Source organism: Lycorma delicatula, chromosome 3, assembly GCF_047948215.1.
Source record: "Lycorma delicatula isolate Av1 chromosome 3, ASM4794821v1, whole genome shotgun sequence".
In the NCBI taxonomy this organism is placed as follows: Eukaryota; Metazoa; Arthropoda; class Insecta; order Hemiptera; family Fulgoridae; genus Lycorma; species Lycorma delicatula.
In genome coordinates, this window is record NC_134457.1 from 25,635,025 (window position 1) to 25,659,545 (window position 24,521).

General features: G+C 28.7%; 1 protein-coding gene across 8 annotated transcripts in view; it reads left to right on the forward strand.

The window, feature by feature from the left end:
• rush (pleckstrin homology and FYVE domain containing family member rush hour) overlaps positions 1–24,095 on the forward strand; it is a 67,653-nt gene extending 43,558 nt beyond the window's left edge. For 2 of the 8 annotated variants that reach the window (XR_012755634.1, XR_012755640.1), the window contains exons 9-10: positions 1,222–1,390; positions 8,178–9,189. Coding sequence is in view for 1 of the 8 variants with exons in the window: in XM_075359566.1 (XP_075215681.1) it covers positions 8,178–8,234 (57 nt within the window). In the remaining 7 variants the exon portion in view is untranslated. Of the gene's footprint in view, positions 1–1,221; positions 1,413–8,177; positions 9,190–12,272; positions 14,728–18,100; positions 18,282–23,621 lie in introns of those variants that run through there. The other 6 variants (XR_012755637.1, XR_012755638.1, XR_012755639.1 and 3 more) reach the window with 6 other exon arrangements.
• Positions 24,096–24,521: the final 426 nt, after the last annotated feature.

Below are 24,521 nucleotides of genomic sequence, written 5' to 3' on the forward strand. Positions count from 1 at the left end.
TACCTTGAAATTTAAAATTTTAAAAATTTGAATTTTTATTCCAAATTACACTACATGATGGAATATTTGCCAGAAATTTTTATCTCCTTGATTATTGCAATTGTCACGCAATACATGAAGAAAGTTTTTATGATATAGCTGGAATTTCAAATCCTTCAGTATTCTTTTTATTTTTTTTAAGTTTATTTAAAAAAGACATCCTTCATATTAATTTGTGAGCACTTTTTGCTAAAGATTGAATAAAATTTAGTCATATGCTTCTAAAATTTAGACATGTTTTTGTCAGTATGTTGCATTTATGATCATTCAGACTTGACTGTAATGCTTCCCATTGTTTCATTTTTGCTACATTATTTTTACATTTGCTGCAGTGATGATGATGTATCAGCAAATATTATATCTCACAATTTTGTAACTGATAGTTTTGTGCTGGAGTAATAAAAATGGTATCATGTTTTAGCCAATGGATTTAGTACTATTGCACGACAACACATAATCAAGTAGGGTTGGCGTGTACAACCAGTATTAACTGTCTGCAAAGCCAGGTGCTCAAAATGATTTAATAAAAAAATTTTTTTACATCAAACTGGGGATTAATACCTTCAGTGCTGCAGCTAAAGTCATGTGGTTAAATTGTCCTGTGGACTTTACCCCTTCACCTTAAAATAATAATACTTTCTAGAAACACATTATCAGAGACGTGTTTGTAAGACTATGTTGAGAAATGGTTTATGCGATTTTAATTTAACCTAAATATGTCTAAATTAAAATTAAAATTGTTGTTGGTGAGCTACTGAATTTAGTGAAAAAGTGGCAAAGCTGTTATACTCTTGAACAGTTTATTGCATTATTTTTATTTTTTGAAGTAACTGAAAAATGTTTATTTTATTTTATTTGTTGTGTAGTTGTTAAAATTAATAATAATTTAAAAAAATCACTTATGGAAACGCTACAGTAGTAAGCTTAATACAAATTTATCAATTTATACAAAATATTTTTGGAATCCACAGATCAATCATCAGTAATATAGGACCTATCAAATAATTCATTACCATCATTATATTTAAAAACTGATAATTGTCATGCTCTACTGTCAGATAATCTGATTAAGTAGCTGAAGATTTTTTTTAATGGTATAAAATGAAATAATATTTATCTATAGTGACTACAAAATGTATTCTTCTAACTTTTTTCTTTTTATTTTATTCTTGTAACATTCAGACTGACACTGACTATTCAGTGAATGAACGTCACCATAAGATGAAAGCAGATCCATTAAAATGGAAGCATCTTCGGTCTACAGTTGTGTGATGCTTGTAAACGCATTCTGTGTTTAATCTTTTATATTGATCGGGTTCAACTTCATTTGATCGTTATATTTAATTTGTTGGTAGAGTTTATTATCGTCTTTTGTATGTATAAAGTTAAAAATTGGTTTTGAAGTGATGCTATTTTTTTTTTTTTTTGTCGACAAGCATGTTGAGTTTTAATTAACTAACTAAAAGCATTACTTTTTACATATCACATTACTTTTAACATTCATTGCCACTGTGATCTAAATATAATATATTGATTCATGAGCAATTATTTTTCTATATAAAATTTTTGAATATACATAGTTGCTTATTTCTAAGAGTCAGGAAAACAGATACCTATACGCATGCTGATGTTTATTGTTATTAGACTACATTTAAATTTTACATCTTGCATGCAATTTATTGTTCCTTTAAATTTTTTTTTATTACTTAAATAGGTCCAAAAATATTTCTAATCATTTTTATGTGAAGAATTTTTGTGAGTTTTTGTTTTATTAATCTTCTTCATTTTGTCACTAGTTGCGAGTTGTGTGAAACGAAAAATATAAATGTAATTTTTTTTTTTTATTTGTTTCAGTGGTGTTTTTTTGTTATCTCTATTTATTATTACAAGATTTTCTTTGCCTAAACCTTTTGCTTTTGATCTATATTTTGCACTTTTCATCATCCTTTTGCTCTTTTTTTTTTGTAATTTACAGGAAGTTACTGAAAAAGTATTTTTAATTGTACATTTTTATAGTGTAATGTCAAATAGTGTAACTCTTTTGACACTCAAATTTCTTCTTTTTTCAGTTTTTTTATTTATCAGATTGTGTTTTTTTGGCTTAATTTTTGTACTGTGGTTCATAAATCTTTTGGCTTGTTATTTTATGACTATTGTATTTCAGTTAGTTCAATATTATAATTTTTGTTACCCACATAATTATTTTTTATTTTGCTATTACCTGTATAATTATTTAATTATTAAAGAAAAGCCCTAGTTTTTTGTGTCAGTTTTGTTAGAAGTTTTTTATTTCATAAATCAAACTTTTAGATTTATGTTTACTGTAGTTGGCAGATTTGTGCTTTGAATTAAATGTTAACTCTGACTATTAGGACTGTTACATCATTAGATACCAATTGTAAAATCATGAAGTAAAGTAATACAGAATGCAATCAGTGAATGAAAGTGAATAGTTAGTTGACAGCTTTCTTTTTATATTAGCAACAGGAAAAAATTATTTTATTGAAATTAATCGTTTTATTTAAGATTCATCTTATTCCTCTGTACTGTTAAATTATATTTAAATTCTATTAAATAAACCACCTAGTACAGAATATTGAGATAAGGTATACCTTACCTCAACTTTTCATGAAAGTACTTTCATGGGATTCCACATTGTTAGTCATGAGAGAAAAAATCATGACTGTGGAGCACAACATAATATAATAAAAATAAGCATTTTAATGGTTAGATTATTAATTTACAGAGAGAATGAAGGAGTACGTTAAAATTAATTTATTTCTGATCTCGCTTATGTGTTTATCTTCATACTTTTTAATGACATTTTAGTTGTAAGATTAAAATTAACTTTAATTATGGTGAAAGTAAGTTTAGTAAGCTATTTTTTCTGTTATTCAATTATTTAAACTTTTGTTATTGATACTTATAAACCTTACTTCCTATTTTAAAAAATGTTATGATTTCTTTTTCTCCTCCTTGCTCATGATTTGAATCGCCCAAGTAGTCTTTGAAAAAACTATATGTGCTTAGTGTGTATTTTTAGAAAAGTGTTGAAAAATATTTCACTAAAATTTAAACAAATTTCAGATGTTATACATTAATGAGATGTAGGACATATACTTACCCATATTTTTTGACATTAAATCCTTTACTCATTTCTGTAATTTAAAATTGCCACTGAGCTTGCTTGCACATTATAAAGTATCTGTTTTCCTAAAAAAAAATTTTGTCAATCTTAATTGCTGTGTAGGAAATTAATAAAAGTCATTTGCTGAAATTATTTCATGGTTTTGCAATCTTGATTGGTTGTGTATGCACCAATGTACTCTTGCTGGTTATTGCTTGGTATATTTTTGTTGTTGAGTAATTTACACTGCACTAAAAAACTGTAAGTAATCAAAACTTAATTCTAACTATTGATCATTTCACCCAGATCTTTTAATACTACTATCAATTTTTACATTAATGATCGTCCCTAAATTTATAATGAACTGAAACATATATACAACAATCATGTTACCTTCCCAAAAGTAGCATATTTCAGCATCATACCATCTAGGAAACATCTACAATTTATTTTAAATGCTTATGTAGATTCAGTTTATATCATGCACTCTTAAAAAGGACATGTGTATGTGTGTTTTTGCACATGCATGTGTCTTCACATTCATTAGTTTACTTTTAAGATACATTTGTTTCCTTCAGTGGTGTAACATTTTTGTAATTTTCTTCATTATTATGTTTTCATTAATACCTTTAAGATTTATTCGTTTATATGGATGAATATATGAGGTCTGTAAATAAAATAATGAAACTAGCTTTGTTTGATAGCCAAAGTGGCAACACTGTAAAGTTACTAGTAAACATAGTTATATGAACAATTGACGACAATGTTGAGCGAATCAAGAGACTTGATACGGTATGACTGGCAATTAACTGTCAGAATGATCTTTTAGGGAAAATTGAAACCGATGCTGATTTTGTAAAAAAATGATATTACTGGTGATGAATCTTTGATATTTGAGTGCGACCCAGAAACAAAATGCCAGAGCAAGGAGTGAGTGGCACACTTCAAACTCAACATGTCCCAAAAAAGCAAAAAATGAGCAAATCAAAAATCAAAACCATGCTAATTTGTTTCTTCATTAGAAGTGGTATTATCCATAAGGAATTTTTTGCCTACAGAACAGACTGTAAATCAGTAAGTTTACCAAGAAATTCTTGAAAGACTGCGGAAAAGAGTTGCCTGCGTGAGACCAGTCGTCAAAGACAACTGGATGCTGCATCATGACAATGCACCTTGTCACACTGCACTCTCAGTTAATGAATTTTTGACAAAGAAAAATATTCCTGTAATTCCTCAACCACCTTATTCACCTGGCTTGAGTCCCTGCAACTTTTTCCTGTTCCCGACTTTAAAAAACACCTCAAAGGACACAATTTTGGAAGTAGAAAACATAAAAAAAAAATGTAGCTGACCATCTGAAGGTTATTCCGGTTTCTGAGTTTCAACACTGCTATGAAGAGTGAGAAAACCAGTTGAAGTGTAGTGTGGCTTCACAAGGAAACTATTTTGAAGGTGATAGAATACATGTATAATTGGATTGTAATAAAAACTTTTTCTGAGCCAGTCTTATTACTTTATTTACAGATCTTGTATAGTTTTTTTTTTTATCTTTTGTAGTATTAGCTGTGCTAGTGGTATAACACTTAACTTTTCTGATGTACAGCATTGCTTTTATATCCTATTTCAAGTGATAAGTTATTACATCTGCCTATCCTAGTATGTCCGCTGTGAATTGTTTCCATTCTTCACCAGTTGAAGTTTAGCTTATTCACAAATTTACATATTTTACTTACCTCCCTTTTAGCTGTAATATGCATAATAAAAAATCTGAAAAAAAGATTCCTATGTACCACTAAATATACTGTTAATCTGTAATGAAGTTTTATAAGTATATGATTTTTTTTTGTGATTGAAGTTTGTTTTGTAGTTAGCTATTTAATGTCATCAAAATTTCAACTTTGAAAGTAAGATTTATAAATGACAGATTTTATGAAATTTATTATGTTTTTATACAATCTTAAACTCTGTAATAAAAACAGTGAAAGAGATAGTTTTTTCTCAGATTAGTAATTAAATTACAGTAATTAAATTTACAGTATTTTGAAGAAAAATTCAGATTTATTTTGAAATATTGTTTTGTAAACAAAATTTTATAATGAAATATTAGTTTTGAAGCTGTATATGAGTTACAAAATCAGTACTAACAATTAACAGAATATTACAAAAATGAAAACAAATAAATAAATTTGGACAATTCTGGTGTCAGCTGAGTCTTTAGTATATCATACATTTTTTGATCAGACTTTCTGTAATTATTTTGGTAATAAAAAAAGAATAAATAATATTATAACATAATGTATTAAAAGTACTAAAATAAGGGATTATTTTAGTGTTTTATGATGTTCAACATAAGTCTGCTGTGAGAACAGATAGTTCTCACATATGGTTTAGTTGTGGTAAAGGTGTTATTTATCATACGTATTACCAGAACAGTATTTTTTATTACTTAATGTCCATGAAAGAACAACACAGTTTTAAATTAAATTTACTTAATTACATAAGGTTTAGAATTACAGATGTATGTGTGTGTGTGTGTGTGTGTGTGTGTGTGTGTGTGTGTGTGTGTGTGTGTGTGTGTGTGTGTGTGTCATTACAAGAAAGTGCAAAGTCTAATGTTTTTTTTACCTCTTCATATATGTAACTCAATATGAGCACTGTTTACAGCCCTGCAGATGTCAAATTGATTATCCACACTCTTGACGAGCACGTCAGGAGGAATAATTTTCATAGCTGCTGTTATTTTATAATGCAGGTGGTCAAGTGGTCGAATTTTTTCTTGGTATATGATGTCTTTTACATAGCCTCAGAAGAAGAAATCCATCATTGCAAAATTACGATTTCACAGTAGCCAAATAATGGGTGCAACTGTGTTTATCCTTTTGCGAGCCTGTCTTTGAGCACAATCCATACTACTTCTGCTTGATGTGGAGGGGCTGCTGAGTACGCTAAGCCCATAATAGTCTGCTCATTGAAAAAAAAAATGGCTCAAAAATTTTATTATGTATGATACTATACCAGACATTCACTTTCGGACAGTTGTGGATGAATTGCACCAATTCATGTAGATTTTCTGAGTTCCATTCTGGAGAATTATGGTGGTTCAAGACTTCATGAACTGAAATGTTGCTTCTTCAGAAAATAAAATCCCCATGAAGTAATTTTCATGATCAGTAATGAAGTGTAACATAAACGTTACAAATTAAATTGTTTGGGACTTATCATCAGGTTTAATTTTGTGGAGTACCTACAGTTTATAACCGTAAAGTTTCAGCTGCTCGCAAGCAATATCATGGACAGTGGTTTTAAGAGTATTAACATCTTGCACCACAAAGTGAATGTTTTTGACTTCATTGGAAAGAATAGTTTATGTTTGTGGCACTTGTGTTAGCTCACCGGGCAAGTTTGCTTTCAAAACCAAATTCCAATTTTGGAAGTAAGTTCGTTTCCAAATTCAAAAAACTGTTCCCATCACTTATGTATGCTTTTATCACTTAGATAATTTCTACAGTTGACTCACATATATAGAATCACTTCTCTACTCATTTTGTTTCTGTAAACCAGTACTCGCACTGTGCTCTGCTTGTAACAATGCCACGGCGAAACCTGGCCTCTTTGATCCGCATCAGATTTACAGTGTTTTTAGGTTGATTACTGTGTACTCTGTGGAGCTTGTTTTGTATTAAATGTGCTTTATTTATCCCATTCTAATGTTATTTAATAATTTACTGAACAAATTCTTTTTTTATTTTTTGTATTTTATTTTATACACGAGGTGTAATTGGAAAATTTTAAGACAGGTGTCACCACTGCCATAATAGGAGCGGGTTTGCTCATGGGTATGGAAGGGAAAGCTTGTTTTGTCATTAAAACATCCTGAAAAGATCATTGCAAAATATTTGTTCAGTAGATAGTAGGTAGTGGCATCCAAGTGAGTGAAGACATGTTTTCAGTTTTCAGAAGTTATTGATTTTGCAAAATTAATGAAAAACATAAGTTTGTGTAAAATCTTTTTTAAAAGCTGGGAAATCAGCCTCGGAGACTGAATGTAATGATACCCTAAAAACAGGTTTTGGAGATAAATGTGTGAGCACATCAAATGTTTTTATCTGGTACAACAGATTTAAAGACGAATTGGCCAAAGATGACACCCTGGCCCAGCTGGCCTTCCACTTCAAAAATCAGCAACAAAATTGTGAAAGTTTGTGATTTAGTGCACCCTGACTCTAGACAATTGGCAGGTAGTTAATGAACTGAATTTAAGTCTGTGCAGTTAGTTAATTTTAACTGAAGATTTGAATATGCAAATAGTGTATACCCCTGATTTAACCCCTGCCAACTGCTACCTGTTTTCTAAGTAGAAATTTTCACTCAAAGGGAATAGATTTGACTTGATTGAAAACATCCAGGCAAACGTGGATAGCATTAATACTTTTAAAGAAGATTTCTAGGAATTTTCCACAAGTGGAATCACTGTTGGAGTCTCTGTGTTCAGTCAGAAGGAAACTTCTTTGAAGGAGATCCATCACAATAGCCTGTAAGTCCTGCCATTTTGAAATTACAAGCCTAGTCATAAAATTTTCCAATCACACATCATACAATAGGTCTAAACATTGATGTGTGTAGGTTTTTTGTTATACTGAATTCTTCCAGATATGATGGTAACACTAATGTTACTTAACATTCTACAAACTTAAGAGTTCATCATAGTTTATTTAGCTTTGCGTATTGTGAAGTTGTAGGTCTGTTGTTGACTTCCTGTAATTTTTTAAGATGTTTTCTTTTTCATGTTTTTTTAATAATGATGTTTTTTCTTCAGTTTATTAATAAATTTTCAGTTTTTAAAAAAATTAATTTTAGTATTGCCATCTCGCAAAGTGAAATCAAATTTACAAGTTCTTTTCTTTTTAACCTCTTGGTTATTTTTATACATTGAGACAATAACTGCACTAACATTTTTTGTACTGCTTCACGTATTTTGGATGTATATTGACATAATTTTTATTTGTTTCAGCCTAAATTTTATGGTTCGGCTATGACAGCTGCAGATAATGGAGAGAATAAACACTGATTGTTTCTGGATACTTAAAAATAATTACACTTAACATAAAAAAAAGAGAAAGAAATATATTAATATATTTATAGCCTATGGTAATGAAAAGAAGATTCATATAACATAATAACTGAACTAATATATGATTATATGGATAAGATATTATTACAATTATAATTATTTTTACATTGCCCTAGATTTTATTTATTTAGAAAATATAAATAAGCAGGTTATTTATCTTATCCTCCTCTTAAAAATATGCCATTTCTTGTCTCATATTAATTTTTATAAAACTGTAGCTATGATAATACTATAATAAAATTGTATTTGTAAAATTTTGCCGTAAGAATCAGTAAAGTAGTCTTAACTTTTATAGGTTGTATTCGTGTTAAACTATTAACTGATGAATGTCAGTGTTTTTGTTATCAGAATATTTTAAGGTGACTATATTTTTTGTGCATGAATGTGTGTTTGTTTTTTTAATATAATTGTATGCTGACATTCAAGTACTGATTTTAAATTAGTTTAAATATTTGATTCTGTATAAACTTAATTTAAAAATCAAGGTAGGTTTAAATCCTTATAAAAATGTAAAAATCATAACTTTTATTGTTAATGCAGCTTTCAAATTAAAATTAGTTTTAATTTAATAAAACTTATTGGCAGATAAAAAGTAATTAATAATTAAATTAGTAACTTAACACATGTACTTAGGTAGTCACAAACTGTGACAATACTATAACGGTCATGTGTTATATGTTAACATGATGCTTGCTGATGTTGTGTGACTTGCTGTTTATAGTTTAAAAATAATTTTATCTTTTATCCTGGTATTATTTATTGTCAGTCGATTTCATTCTTATCTTGTGAAAATTTGTTTGCATTTGTCAATTTTGAATTTGTTATACATCATATTTTTGTTACACATCACTGTATCATTTTTTGAAATATATATTTTTTTATTGTATATAAATATGGAGAAACTTTTTCAGGAACCTTATTCATGTTAAAACACTTAATCCCATTGAATATTATAATTAAGTTAAACTAAGCTTGATAAATTAATAGATGGATGTATATCCATTATAAATGTCATGTGCGAATAATCTCTTATAAACTGGTATTAGGATGGGTATTATCTAGCAAAACCCCCTTCCCATGTAGTTGGCATAAAGATATAGATAAAAAATTATTTTTGTGTACTTGATGATATTTTTTAAATGCTATTCTTCTTATCAATGAAAATAATAACGAATTAATGTAAAGTTAGATTAATGAATAACTTAATTCATCCAATGTGAATAAAGATATTTGATAAATCTGAAAAATTATAAAAAAGTAATTAAATTAGATCATTTATAACTAAAAAATAATGAAATAAAGAATGCACTTATATTCATTTTTTGCATTTTATTAAAATAACAGCTAGCATTACCATAAATTATAGAAATAAATTATGTAATTCACATAGTATTTGTGTTAATCAAGAAGTAATTTAAGAAGTTATCTTTTGCAATACAGTATTTATTCACTTACATTTTGTTTAAAATTATAGATATAAATAATTTGTAGCTTATCAAGTGCTGCTAAGACCTGAGCTTTGTCTCCACTCTCTTGGATGACTTTTTAAAAAAAAAAAAAAATACATCTTTTGTATCTCATTACTGAAGTATGATTATTTAAAATAAAGCTATTTTTACTTGTTATTTTTTCCTCGTCTCCTTTTTAAAAACCATCTTCCTTATATGAAACACAAAATCCAGAATCTAAATTCTATTTATTTCTTCTACCATTGGCTTTCTGATTGCTTAATATTACAGTTTTATTTTAACTTTTCCATGTTTGCTTATAGAAATGGTCAATATTTTGTAAAGTTGTTTTACTTAGAAAATAATTTTATGTTAAATTGGTATATATTAAAAACATAAACACAGCAAAGTTAACTAAAAAGCACAAAAACATCACATATAAAATAAAAATTGTTATTTGTACATACGATATTTCAACATAAAACATTTTAATATTTACTGTTGTATTTAAATATTAACTGTTCTAATGATCTTATCATCACTATATGCCATAATTTCAAGTTCCTGGTTAGTATAAAATTGCATCAACACCTGAGTTGTTAAATTACAGTAAGAAAAGTTGCAAAAATTTGTTAGCTTTAATTTTTTTTTTTTAATATTCTTTTGTGATTGTAGTTTTTTTTAATATTATTTTGTGATTGTAGTTTTTTTTTAATATTATTTTGTGATTGTTTTATTTTTTGGATTTTATTGCAGTGATTATATCTCAGTCATTCGTTATCAAAATTTTTAATTTTCAGTAACATTATTTAATAGTGTTAAGTTTTATGTGTTGTACTCACAGTCTGAAATTGGGTTTTTTATTAGATCATGTTTATCATATGGTTTATCAAATAGTTAAAAAATCTTATAAATATTCTGCTCCTACAGTTGCTAAATGATTAGTATCTTACATCTTATATCACTGCTTCATGCCTTGTTTCTGTTAATTCTATTTTTGATAAGCGTTAATTACTGAGTCTTTTTTAATAATGATATATCATTATTAAATGGGATGTATCATCCCATATATTTTAATTTTGTAGTATTAAATACAGATTTCATTTAAAAATACCTACACTTAACTCATTGTTACAGTGTTATCTTGAGACCCAGTGTTCATTTTACATAAATATTAACAGTTTCTGCCCTTTTAAGTTTTAACTGTAATAGTAAGTATACATTTATTTTTTTAACCATAATTTTGAGCCAGTACATTGTTAATGATTCAATTTCCGTGATAGCTTGATTGTTTTTGTACGTGACCACCAAGCTACTAGAATATTTTTTTTCATGTTATTTTTAAGACATTTTAATGATCTTTACTTTCATCATGTATATTGTAATTTTTAATTGTTTGTTTATTATTAAGTTTCTACCTGGTCTTCAAAATACTCCTTTTCCTATTAATGAATTATGTTTTTTCCTCTTCTTAATTCCTTTTTCCCCATCTTATCTGTAGTTGATTTATTGACTCCTTTCCTTCAATCTCTAGCTTCAAATTGTATCATTTTTATGGTTCCATACTTTGCAAGTTACTATACCAATAGAGTTGTGTTCATTTGATTGTCTCCTAAAATTATCTAGCATTACATCTATCATTTCTTTTTATACGGAGGTAATTGCTTTATTTGCATTTTCTGGAATATCCTTCAAAACCATAGGGAGAACTTTATCATTTTCTTGTAGAATTCATGACTTGCAGCTATTAGTATGTTTTGGACATGAATGAATGTTGTAGAGCCAGTTTGATATTTAGTGAGGTTTCTCATTTTACAAATCCTAGCTGAAGAGCATTAAAGAGATATCTATTAGCTCTACTTCTGCAATGGTATCTAATATTAATCTAACCTTCTACCCCAATTCACCGGATTGGTCTAGTGGTGAACGCGTCTTCCCAAATCATCTGATTTGGAAGTCGATAGTTCCAGCATTCAAGTCCTGGTAAAGGCAGTTACTTTTATATAGATTTAAATACTCGATCGTGGATACTTGGTGGATTCTTTGGTGGTTGGGTTTCAATTAACCACACATCTCAGGAGTGGTCGAACTGAGACTGTACAAGACTACACTTCATTTACACTCATACATATCATGCTCATTCATCCTCTGAAGTATTTTCTGAACGGTAATTACCAGAGGCTAAACAGGAAAAAGAAAGAACCTTCTACCCCATTTTATCATTAATTTTGTTAGATGATTGCATTTCAGCATTTATTGTTTCCTTTGTAACTATATCATATGCCATGTCGTTTCAACGTCTTTATATTCAAATTAAGACCTAAGAAACTGAGAAGAGGATCTCTCCATGTTTGCCTAAAGTAGCATTCGATAGAATATCGTAAAAATAATTATTAACTGCCATGATATTTGCATTAGAGATATTTTGAATCGATATTAGGCTGCATATTGTAATTATCAATTAATAAAAGTGATTTATTTTTTTTTATTTTAAGTGATTTTTATTTTTTCCCTACTTTGATTGTAGGATCTGTATTGCAATGGAAAATGGTGATCTAAATGTCAATTTGAGAATGAACACTACACTCATTCTCAAGGATAACAATATCATGTCTTACATAAAGGTTGTTAAGTAATAAGTTTTTTTTTTATGTATTTCTTAGAGAAGAGCCCATTTAGTTTTCAAAGAATGGAGTAAGATTAAGAGAATTTTTTACCTTGATAAATTTAAAAAAAAACTTCAAGTTTCAAAAATTAAACGATCATTTGTGATAAAAATATGTTTTTTATTATTATTGAGTGTTGTCTGACTCTTCCATTTAAACACACAGACTCTGATTAAAACACCATTGAATAGAATTATTTGTGCCTCATTCAATGTATCTGGAGTGTAATCATTGTGCATTATAAGAATTTTGTTATTGAAACTGATAAAAAAAAAATGCTAAAATATTATTTATTGAATTAATATATAATAATACTTTGTGTGTATTATATATACATATGTACGTATGAGTGTGTATATGTAATTTTTTATCTTTGGTAATGTATTGTAGAATTATATTTTAAGGCTTTTGCGTGTTATTTTGTAAATAATAATATTAATGTGGAAAGTGCCTCTCTTGTTACATTTTTATCATAGTGGTAGTAATTATAATGATGACATTAACATTTATAAATTTGTAAAATAAATTCTATCAACATAAGAATGATTTTATTTTATTTTTTTTTTTTTATTCATGCATACATATGTCTTATGCACTTGTGACGGTCAGTTAAATATTATCTGAGCGTTTGTTACTACTTCTCCATAAACATTCACACAGTTAATGTTGATTTGGGTATTAGTAAGCATGTCTAAAGCCCCTTACTTCTAAGCACATCTTAGAATTAGTTTTGTAATAGGAAAAACTTTGTGCAAGTAAATGATAGCTAATGTCATTTTGCAAAAGAAATATAAAAAGCTAATGCTTGCATTCAAATTAGCCAAAGATTGTTGGATTAGTAGATTGGGCTCATTTTTTAATTCCATTCTTACATGTGATGAAATTTATGACACCTGGGCCATCACTATTCATAGAAGTTGTCCAGAGCAGTAGCAAGCAAAAGAGGAAGCAGAGTCTGTTGGACATTATTATGGATAAGGTTTCGTGACAGTGAAAGAAGTTATTTATGTTTACTTTATACACAAAACAGGAAAATAAATACTACATTAATTAGCAAACATCAAGGCAACTTATCCAAGATGTAAAATCTTGATTGGCAGCATGTTGCTCCTGCATGACAACGTTGACCGTACCTTACTGTAGTGACTAAACAAAAATTGATTCAAACATATTTGACTATAGTCATATATCCTTCTTCCAAATCTGACTTTTTTAGGCACCATGTAACTTTTACTGCTGAAGTAGCAAGATTTTGGGCAGTAATAATGAAAGCAATGAAAAGGTTGTGCATAACTGGCTTTAACCATGCTTCACTACTTTCTACAAAAAAGGGATAAAAAAACAACCTATTTAGTAACATAAAGGTTTAAAAGTTAATGGATCATATTTAGATAAATAACACTATATTTAAAGAAGTATTCATAGTATAAAAAATGGTAAAAAGTTAGATATATATTTGACTGACCTTCATTTTAAAAATATTTATTTTTTTAAATCCTTATGTTATTTGTATTTTTTTTATACGTAGTTATAAAATGCCAAAATCTCATATGTATGTATGATTTATATATGTATTGTTTCACATTATTAGTATGTAGGAATTTTGCAGTGTTATTCATTTTCTTAATTAAAAATGAAATAAATATGTCTTTTGTTGCTAATATTAATTTTTTTTTTTTAATATTGACCGTGTTATTTATGTATGACAGTTATTATAAATGATTTGACACCGAAGCTAAAGAAATGCTTTGAAAGAGCTGCATAATATTTTTTTTTTGGCTTTGTTATGTGGTGGTTTTGAAATAAACTATGTAACATATAAAAATTAAGAAAAATAACATTCCGAAAATGATTTGTTTGATAACAGTAGGGTAATGATATAGATTAAGAAGAAACCTAAAGAGAATATGCTGCTTCACCAAGTGAAACTGTCAGATATTAAAGTAATGGATTTGTGCAGTAAGTGATTAAAAAAAAAAACAATTTCATTAATTTTTATAGACTTTAAAAGTGCTATTTGAGATTATAAACTTTTAAGTTCAACATAAATATTATAAGATTTCCCAGAACTGAACAAGGACTAATACGATTTATTCAGGATAGATATAGTATGCTGCAGCATTGTGATAGGTAAGCAGCAGTTAAGATAAAATGAGTGCACTGTATGTTAGTACAAAGTTTATGATAATCCAATAATTTTGTCATAGAGCATGTATTTGTTTTTTCTTTCTTTTTTATCAGATTTGTTTAGCCACCTTTATTAATTTTAAAGTTGTGCCTTTTTAAAGATTATAATAAAAATAAATTTATAAAATATACTGGAAGATTATTTTCTTTTAAAATTTATTGTTTTGGAAATTACAGTTTGGTCTAGACTGTTGCTTAACAATAAGCCGTATGAATCAGAATTCTGTTTGTTGATGCAGTTTTTAATAAGAGATCCATCTGTTTAAAGATGAGAACTTGGAAAGTATATTAAATGAAATTAGAAATGCGTCATGAGAGAGTCTTAAATGTTTTATCAGAACTTCTTAGGTATTACAATTCAGGTAATTAAAAAGAAGTAATGGATTATTTTTTAAATATCACAAGAATATGGGAAGTAATATTTTGAAAATTGACATCTTGCACAGATAAATTTTTTAGTGCCAAATTTAGGAGCGATGATAGGTGATGAACATGTTGAGAGGTTTCATTAGGAGATTCCAGAATGAAAAAGTGAAAAAGACCAAAAATTAACAGATTATTCTCTTAATATTTCAGGCAAGCTACGGAAAATCCTACCTTCTTTTTAGATTGATAGTGCTCTGAGCTATCTATACTTTAAATACATAATATTGTTAATTTTAAGTGGATATCACTCACTTTTGTTTTAGATAAAGAAATTTTTAAAATACATATCTGAATTCATAGCAAAAAGTATTATTTGTTCAACTCTTTCCAGTTTTGAGACAAACACTAAAGAGATATTTGCTAGCCAGTGCAGTATATAATTACAGGCCTACCATTTGGGATCAACACCTTGGCATTGCAGTTGGTAGCAGTGTTTACCATTTTCATTTTTCATGACTTTCAGTTCGCTTTAGTTCATGTTTCCTTGGGTTGGGCCTTACAGAATTTCTCCATGTGCTTTGATCCATGAACCATCTATCACTCACTATATCCCCTCTTTTGTGCACTTCCTCCATCACCATATTTCTCCATTTCATTTTTTGTCTTCTTCCTGTTTCCTCTGCATGCATCATCCTGTTTGGTAATATTTCCTCTTCCATTCTTTCATTATATCCAAACCACATGATCTTACACATGAGGCTTCCCAACTTCAGTTCCTCTCTAATCATACCATTCCTTATCCTATCCCTTGTTGTCTGCTCCTACATACTTCTCTAGAATATTCATATTTCTGCCACCTGTCCAGATTTCTACTGCGTTGGTAAGAATTGGCATAAGTATGCTTTATACACAACTCTCTTATGTTGCAAAGGTACCACGTCCTTGTTTCAGACCAGACTTCTTAACAACTCAAACCCACTTGCATTCTGTATTATTGTATTTATTTCTTTAATTGTTCTCCCATTGCCAGAAAAAATGGTTCCCAGATAAGTGAACTCTTTTACCCTTTCTGTTTTTCTACCATTCATAATTATGTCTAATGAATTTCCCTTTTTACTGCCTTGTACATTCACTTTACCTCAACACTAAATTGCATACCACATTTCTAAATCTTTTCACTCCACACCTTTATTGCACACTACATCCCTTTCAGACTCGCCCTCATATAACCAGGTTGTCTCCAAATAACAAGTTACTCATCCCTTTTGCTATTTCCTTTTTAACTTTCTTGAAGATTCGATCCATAGTTATAAACAAAATTGAGGATATCATGCTTCCTTGCCCAAATCCATTCTTTATCTCAAACCAATCTGATCTTCCCAGCCTTTTCCTGATGCAACTCTTGCTCCCCTTGTATGTAACTTTAACCACCTGGATGTCTGCTTTATTTGCATCTCTTTCTTCTGGCACCTGCCACACAACTTCCCTATCGACGCTATCTTATGCCTTTACTACATCCAGGAACGCCATTACCAATTTCTTATAATCCCACACACTTGTGTTTTGGTGGAAATATTGTATCTGTAGTGGATCAACCACATTTGAATCCCATCTCTTCCTCTTTTAGCCCCCTCAGTCTTCCTTCTGATAGGCTGTTCCAATATTCTTTCAGATAGCTTTGCCATGTGTGAAAGTAGTGTAATACTTCTGTAATTACCTCACAACATCTTGTACCCTTTTGTAAATATGGGGATTATTATTCCCTTTTACCAATCTTTTGGAATCGCCTTCACTTTCTGTACTCTTCTGAACAGTCTGTACAGCCACTGTAAACCACAAACTCCTGCTGCCTTCACAATCTTGGTGCTTACCTCATCAATTCATGGTTCTTTGCCTCCTTTCGTTCTTCTTAAACCATCCTCTGTCTCATTCGTCATTATATAACATCTCTCCTCTCTTCCCACTCTCCTCGCACTTGTGGTACATACACTTGTGTGATATCCCGGGTCTTACCTTCAATCCTTAGCCTTATCTTATGATTCTTTCATCTATTGCCTTTACCCTTTCTATGGAATCCTTTATCTCCTTACCTACAATAAAGCCAATTCCATTTTTTGCCTTTTACCCTACAAAGTCTTCCGTAAGATCCTTTCTACCTTTTCTGTTCCATTTAGTGTCACTGAAGCCCAAACTTCTTTTTTATTTCATACAATTTACCTGTTCCTCTAAGACATAACATCTGCTATCCCTATCCACTTATCATTTTTCCCTTTTTTCTTTGTACTCAATTGTTCACTTTTCATGTTGGTGGTGGTGGTACATCCAAGATTGCACATTGTCTGCAAGAAATGTCCTAGCCTTTTCCTATCTACTGACCAACCTTCATTTTAATCTCATATACAATGAATGAGGTCCCTATGCTCAAAGGCATATTAAACCTACTGCCAGGTCCTTTTACACACCCCCTAATTTACTGTCCTTGTCAGTGTGCTTGAGGGAGATGTTGGCTTATTTAGTAGTGGTCGTAAATACCACTTTCAGTATTTTAGTACAATAATCTACAGCCATGCAAGCTTGTTATTATACATAGTAACTGTAATACCTGTTATACATTGTTAACTACATGCAATTAGTGGGATTTTTAAAAAGTTTATTTTTTATTTATTATAATTTATCTTTTTGGATATTATTTCTACACAGTATAAAAATGTATTTGGGTACAAGATTAATACACACCAGTTATAAAAAATATTATTACATTATCAAACAGTGGTTAGACCCGATGCGCACAGTAACACTTAAACTAATTGGAATTAGAGTTCTTGAAAAATTCTAAAAATCGAAAGTAGAATTCTGAGGAAAATACTAATACCTAAAAGTAACAGTGAATTGGAATTCAGTTTACAATTTAATAGAGAATTATATTTGAAAGTTGAAAAACTGAAAGATATTATGAGGAAATGAAGATTACAATTATATGAGCATAAACATAGTATTGCTGAACAGATTAACAAATCTTTGACTTTCTAAGAAGTTACAAATCCAAGCCCACATGGTTTCAGGAAATATAAAAAGACATGAAAAATATTAGAATTGCTATAGACACAATAATTTTACAATACATTTTTTTAAACAGGTAATTCAGAAAGCAGGTTTTCAGGAAAAGAAAAAATCAACCAATGAAAGGAAGTGGACATAAGAAGAGAAGGAATGACTCTCTTGAAGGATAAAAGAAGTGTTGACACAAAGGAAGCATAACCAGAATTTATTTATCGTACCCTCTAAAAGGGTAATTTGAAAAAAGTACAATTTAAAACATAATGCCTAACCATGTCATAACATGTTTCATTTGTTTGTTGCTTAGTTACAAATAAATTTTTACTTGCAAAGTTTATTTAAATTAAAAATTATTCTTAGTTATTTTTTTGATGCCTAATGTGCTGTCTTCATCTCCGTTATTCATCATCACTTTTTTTTTGTTGACTGTCCTAGTGGATAACCAGCTGCTAAACTTCTTTTATTTACCATTATTCTTCCAAATTTTCCTCTCCTCTTCCTTAATTTGTTGTACAGTTGATTTGTATTATTTAGTCGTTAATTGTTTGGAACATTTTCTAATTTTGATTTTGATTTACTTTTATTTTGGTACTTTTCATTGAACCCTATTTTCCTGGATAATAAGTATGAAATAACATATAGTAGAAAAAAATTCCATAAAATGGCAAGAAAAATTGCAGTGAAAAGATAAACAACTCTACTATAAATTACAGTAGAAATATAAAATCTAGATATTTACTTTACCAGTCTATAGATATGGAGTTACATATTACAGGGGATGGAGGAGCTAATAGTTCAGTTTTGCAGAAAATTTTTATTTTCATTATCAAAAAGACTCAGATTTCAGTTGAACTCATAATATTTGTTAAAAAATCTTTATCGTCCCTGATCTTAAAGTCTTTGAAGGGTTAACTAACATTATTACTATTAATCATTTTAAAGGATAGTTTTAGTTTTTTTTTTTAATAGAGATAGTGAGTAAATATTAATGAGTTAAGTGAAAGGAGGTATTTTAAGTTGAATTTTATAGGGGTTTTATTTACAATAATTAACATTAATTATTTGAATGTATGTGGACATGAGAAAAAGAGATGTGTAGATTTGAAATCAAAATTAATAATTTTCTTTAATAGACAATAGTTTTCTATTATTTTAAATTGTATATTATGTTTGTTAGTAACTTTCAATTCCTTTTATTATTAATTATGCAACTTTATTCAGAAGTTTAGTTTGTTTATAGGTTAAATCGCTTACTATTCACTAATTTTGCAATAAAGACCATAGCAGTCAGTTGATGTCGTTTAAAAAAATTTTGTACTACTTGTTTATTTATAATCTTACATTCTGATTTGCATTTTATTTTTAAAAAATTGTGGTTAAGTTAGTCAATATGTATAATATTAATTTTAATGGTAAAACTATTAGAGTTGTGGATAATTTAAGTTTTTTTTATATAGAAAGAAAATTTGTTTATCAGTAGCTACATATCTACACTCGTGTTTTAGATTTTAATTCTTTAATTATTCTATATTACATATTTTTCCTTTTAAAGGTTATCTTGATTTACATTTTACATTTTCTGTCGATTCGATCTTGCTTAGGGCATAATAATGTAATGTATGTTTATTGTATAATTTACTATAACACCAAAATTTTTTGAGACATTTTAATTTAAATTATTTTACAATGTAACAGTATATCTTCACTATAGATGAGTGAAGTCAACTTGTATTGCTCACTTGATGTAAATACTGATTAAATTGTTTCATGTTATGTTCATACAATTTTTTATTAACATATTAGTTTTTAATTATGTTATTGAAAATTCTCATATTATTTCTTAGGAAATTCAAGAAACTTCTTACCCATTAAAAAAAGTTATAAGAAATTTTGTTTTGTTCGGAAAAACTGCAAACCAAGTTATGTCTTAGTTATAATTAAACTATTGGAGTAATAAAATCATAATTACATAAAATATAAATTATATAAACATAATGTAACAATTCATTTTAAGTGAAAGTGTTCATCTCCATGAAAATAATTTTTTTATTATTTTGTATATTGCATCAGGAGGATGTTTCCTTAGAGTCTACATTCTTAATTTTTATCATGTAACAAACAATGATTACACCAGTGCCTTTTTTGTTTTATTGAAATAATATGAAACAAACTTTTTAATTTGTTAGTATTAATGTTCTTATTAAGAATAATCTAAATATAAAAAATAAAATTATCATAAGTAATATATTATATATATATATATATATATTATATTGATCATGAAGTATTAATATGTATTTATTAAGAAAATATAATATAAAAGTCAGGCAAAGAATTGATTAAATTTAAGGAAGAAAATTAAAAACCTAAAAAACTTGTTTTAATTTAGTTTCATCATTTTTAAGAAAAGTTAAGACACTTACAAACTACCTTAAAAATCATATCCTTGAAATGCTCATCTCTTGTGAAAATTCATTCTTGAAGCTTTTTATTGAAGTTCTCACAACTATCTAAAACATTTCAACTTATTGCTTGTGATCTTTTCATTACTATTCATTTTAAATTCATTAAAACTTTAGCGTGCAATAAAGACGGAGCCTGCATTAAACGAATCCTGTAAGTTGTTACAAGCACTTATATCTGGAGGAAGTGGCATGCCATTTCCATAGTCCCACGTGCGTACAAGCTTCAAAGCGTCTGTGGTGAATTAATAGAATTTAATTACTCTCGCAATAAAAAATACTGATCGTAGAATGGCCAAAATGAATGATATTTCCTGAACTGTTCTACTACAACAATAAAGACATCAATGTGTGTGTTTCATTATCTTTTTCAAAACAATGTGACCCATCAAATTGTCAATAAACAAAAGAGCACAAATGTATGAACTGGTCTTGCCTTACCAGTAGTTGGGTTTTTATTTTGTGCTATAAATTCTAAACCCAGATATTGTCTTTGCATATGGGACAGGATCATAATGATAAATATAAGAAAAGTAAAAAATAAGCATTAGTAAAGTATTGATAAAACTCCCCACAAGCGACTTGAGGGGAATATCGTTTTTGTAATTGATTTTACTGCAAATGCATGCTGCACATCAGTCTACTGCTCCATGGAAACTATATAAGAGGGATGTTCACTAATTAAGACAAATTAATGTAGAGAAAAACCTATTTGTTCAATGACAATGAAACGTACACTAATTTTTAACATAGTCTCCAGCAAAATTATATATACCTTGCTGTTTGAACTGTTCATGAACTGCTTTTTTGACTGTTTTGTTGTGATTGAACTTCTAGCCATGTAAAAAGTTTTGAGCAGGCCGAACAAATGAAAATTGAATGGATTGAGCTCTGAGCTGTAAGGAGGTTGTGACATTACCTCCCAACCCAGCTTCTCAAGCATTTCTTTTGTTCTCTGAGCGATGTGTGAGTGTGCATTATCATGCAAGAGAACCACCTTTGGAGAGAGTGCTCTATCGCAGGTGTTGGAGCAGGTTTGAATAGTACTCACTATTCAAGGTACATTGTTCTTCTAAATAGTCACTAAAAATTGAGCCTTGCGAGTCCCAGAAGACCATCAACATCATTTTACTGGCTGATGAGCAAGTTTTGAATTTTTTTGGTGGGCAAATCTAGATGTTTCACCCAAAACTTTGCTGTTTGGATTCGGGGTTGAAATTGTGTATCCACATTTCATCACAAGTTAAAATCTAAAAAGACATTATCTTTTGCTTCAAACTGTTCTTTGAGCTCAGAACAAATGAGAATTCAGGTGTCTTTATGGGCTTGAGTCAACTGTCTTGGAACCCATCTTGAACACATTTTGCAATAATTCAGCATGTCATGAATGATTGAATGCACAGATCGAATACAAATATTACACAAACTAGTAATTTAGGAAGTTTTGACTTGCCTGTCTTCACGATTAAGCAGGGTAGTTGAAACTTCAATCTTCCGTAGCGATGGAGATCAGTCATACTTCTTCTGCCTGATTTAAACTGTTCCACCCACTTATACATGTTACTGTTGTTTAAACACTTTTCACTATACTGTTTCAAAATTCTTGAGTAAATTTATGCCGGTTTCACACCTTCTGAAAACTTCGGCATACTTAAGCAGAGCTGACATTCTGAAATCAAAAAAGAAGATTATGTTTAAAATCGAACAGCTGATGAAATGTGTTGTCAAGGTTGTCAACTTTACTCTCAAAATGTTTCATTGTCATTGAATGATCCATTTTTTCTCTACATCAGTTTGTCTCGCTAATTATTGAATGTCTCTCATAGCTGTGCACTGCTAAGACAGTCTTGCCAACATTTCAAAGAAAATTTCCTATTTCATTGACCCATCTGTTATTTAAATTATGGTATTGATTTCGGTTTTACATTAAATGAGCTATTATTATGTGACATTAAACAAATATAAAATTTTTTTTCAGTAGATTAACCCTATTATTTTGTATTTTTCTTATTTGTTTATTGATCTGTAAATATCATTGTATTCATAGTCATCTGATTTTTTTAGAGAATTGAAATTATCTCAAATGTTAGTTTCTAAAATTAAATATGTACCACCACTGCTTCTTTATTATTGGTTATAGATTATAATTTAACTTCTCATAATGCGGAAAATATTTAGCTTTTCTATTTTGTTATATAATAAATAGTAAGTACTTTTCATTTTTACCACATAACACTTGTAATGCATTTTTTTCATATCTATACATAACTAGAGATGCATGGAATTCTTTAGTTCTCAAATTTTAAAGTGATAACATGTGCAATAGATATTTTTTGAAGTAATGATCTAACTGGTGCTTGGAGATTATACATTAATTGGGCTATCATATATTTAAGTTTTAGCATTGCATAGCCTCATTGTTATTGATTCAGCCAGGAAGATCATTCATTGTTTAATGATTTTAGATTAAATTTAACTACAGCATTTTAATTGTATCAAATTTTATATTATTCCATGTTATGTAAAAACATGGTAATGTTTTTACATTATCCTAGTCTTAAAAGCAGACATACTTTCTTCTAAAGATTGCATATGTGTAGAATGGCTTATGCTTACAGTTTAAGCCTGTTTCATCATTAAGCAGAACCACATCCTGTTTCACTGTCTTCCATTGAAGTATTTGGAAGCATCAGCATGAAGTATTTGTCTTCTATTGTTAATTTAAATGATGTCTTTAATGGTTTAAACTTCTCTAATTGCAGATTCATATAATATTTTAATATTGTGTAATCCAATTTGTCTTCTAAATGGATTGAATAAGTCTTTGCTAAAACAGAAAGAACACTGCCACAGTTTCATATCGCTGCATGTTTCAATATTTGAAACATTTATATTACTTTTAAAAAAATGGTTGCCTGGTTAAGAGAAATATGTGGTAATTAATCCATTCATTTAATATTTGTTTTTTCTCTTGAGATATTATTTAATTCAGAACATCCAGTATATCGTGTTTTTTTTATTTTAAAATATCTGCCCCTTTTTATATTTTTATTTATAGTAGATTGTATTAGTATGAACCAGATTTATTCGTTTTTATAATTAATTTTAACAAGTTGGTGTTTTTTTTTTTTTGTTTAGATGTAAAATAACTGCACACTATACAGTACAAAACCAAAGTATAGAAATAAAAAATCTTTTTTTTTTGACTAAAATGTTAAGTTGAGCATTATAAAAAAACGATTTACCGAGCAGATTTGACAGAATAAGAAAACTGATACTTTTAAAATGATATATATCTCCGCTATAAAATTGGATTCATGTTAAAATAATATTGTACTAGAATACAAATATGGTAACAGTAAAATAGTTAAAGCAACTTTGCAATGAAAAGTGTTCAGAAGGTTTGAAAGAACAGATTTTGAGGCAAGAGAGGTAATTAAATAATGTGTTATTACAAGAACATATAAACAGCATTTATAGCTGTTTATATGTTCCTTTTAGGTAAGTAACTAAGCAAATAATTATTTTTAGTACATTAAGAAGCAGAGTTATTAGAATTAGATTGCTATATTTAACTTTCATAAATAAAGGGACTACAACTGCATAATTTATTTTTGCCAATTATATTTTCTATCAAAGGTTATTTATATTTTTAATTACACCTAGACCATTTGAACCATTACAGATTATTTTAATCTTTAAAAAGATCATTCTTTTATTTTATAGTGGTGTAGTTATAAAGTTTTTCTGATGTTGTCTTTCAGAACATCAATGACTCGAAATGGTAATTGAGTGAAGGATACATTGTTATAAGTATTAGTTATTTTTTTTATTATTCACAACCCACATATTTGCTGTAATATGTTAAAATACAACCAAGTAAATACTACAGTGGATAACTAAGACATTGAAAACACTGGTCATAGGTAATTAGCATTTTATTGTACTCCACTAGTAATATACTTATATTTTATTAAAAATAGTTTTTGTAATTAATTCATTTATTAAAATTATTTTGTATTTATTTTAATTCATTTA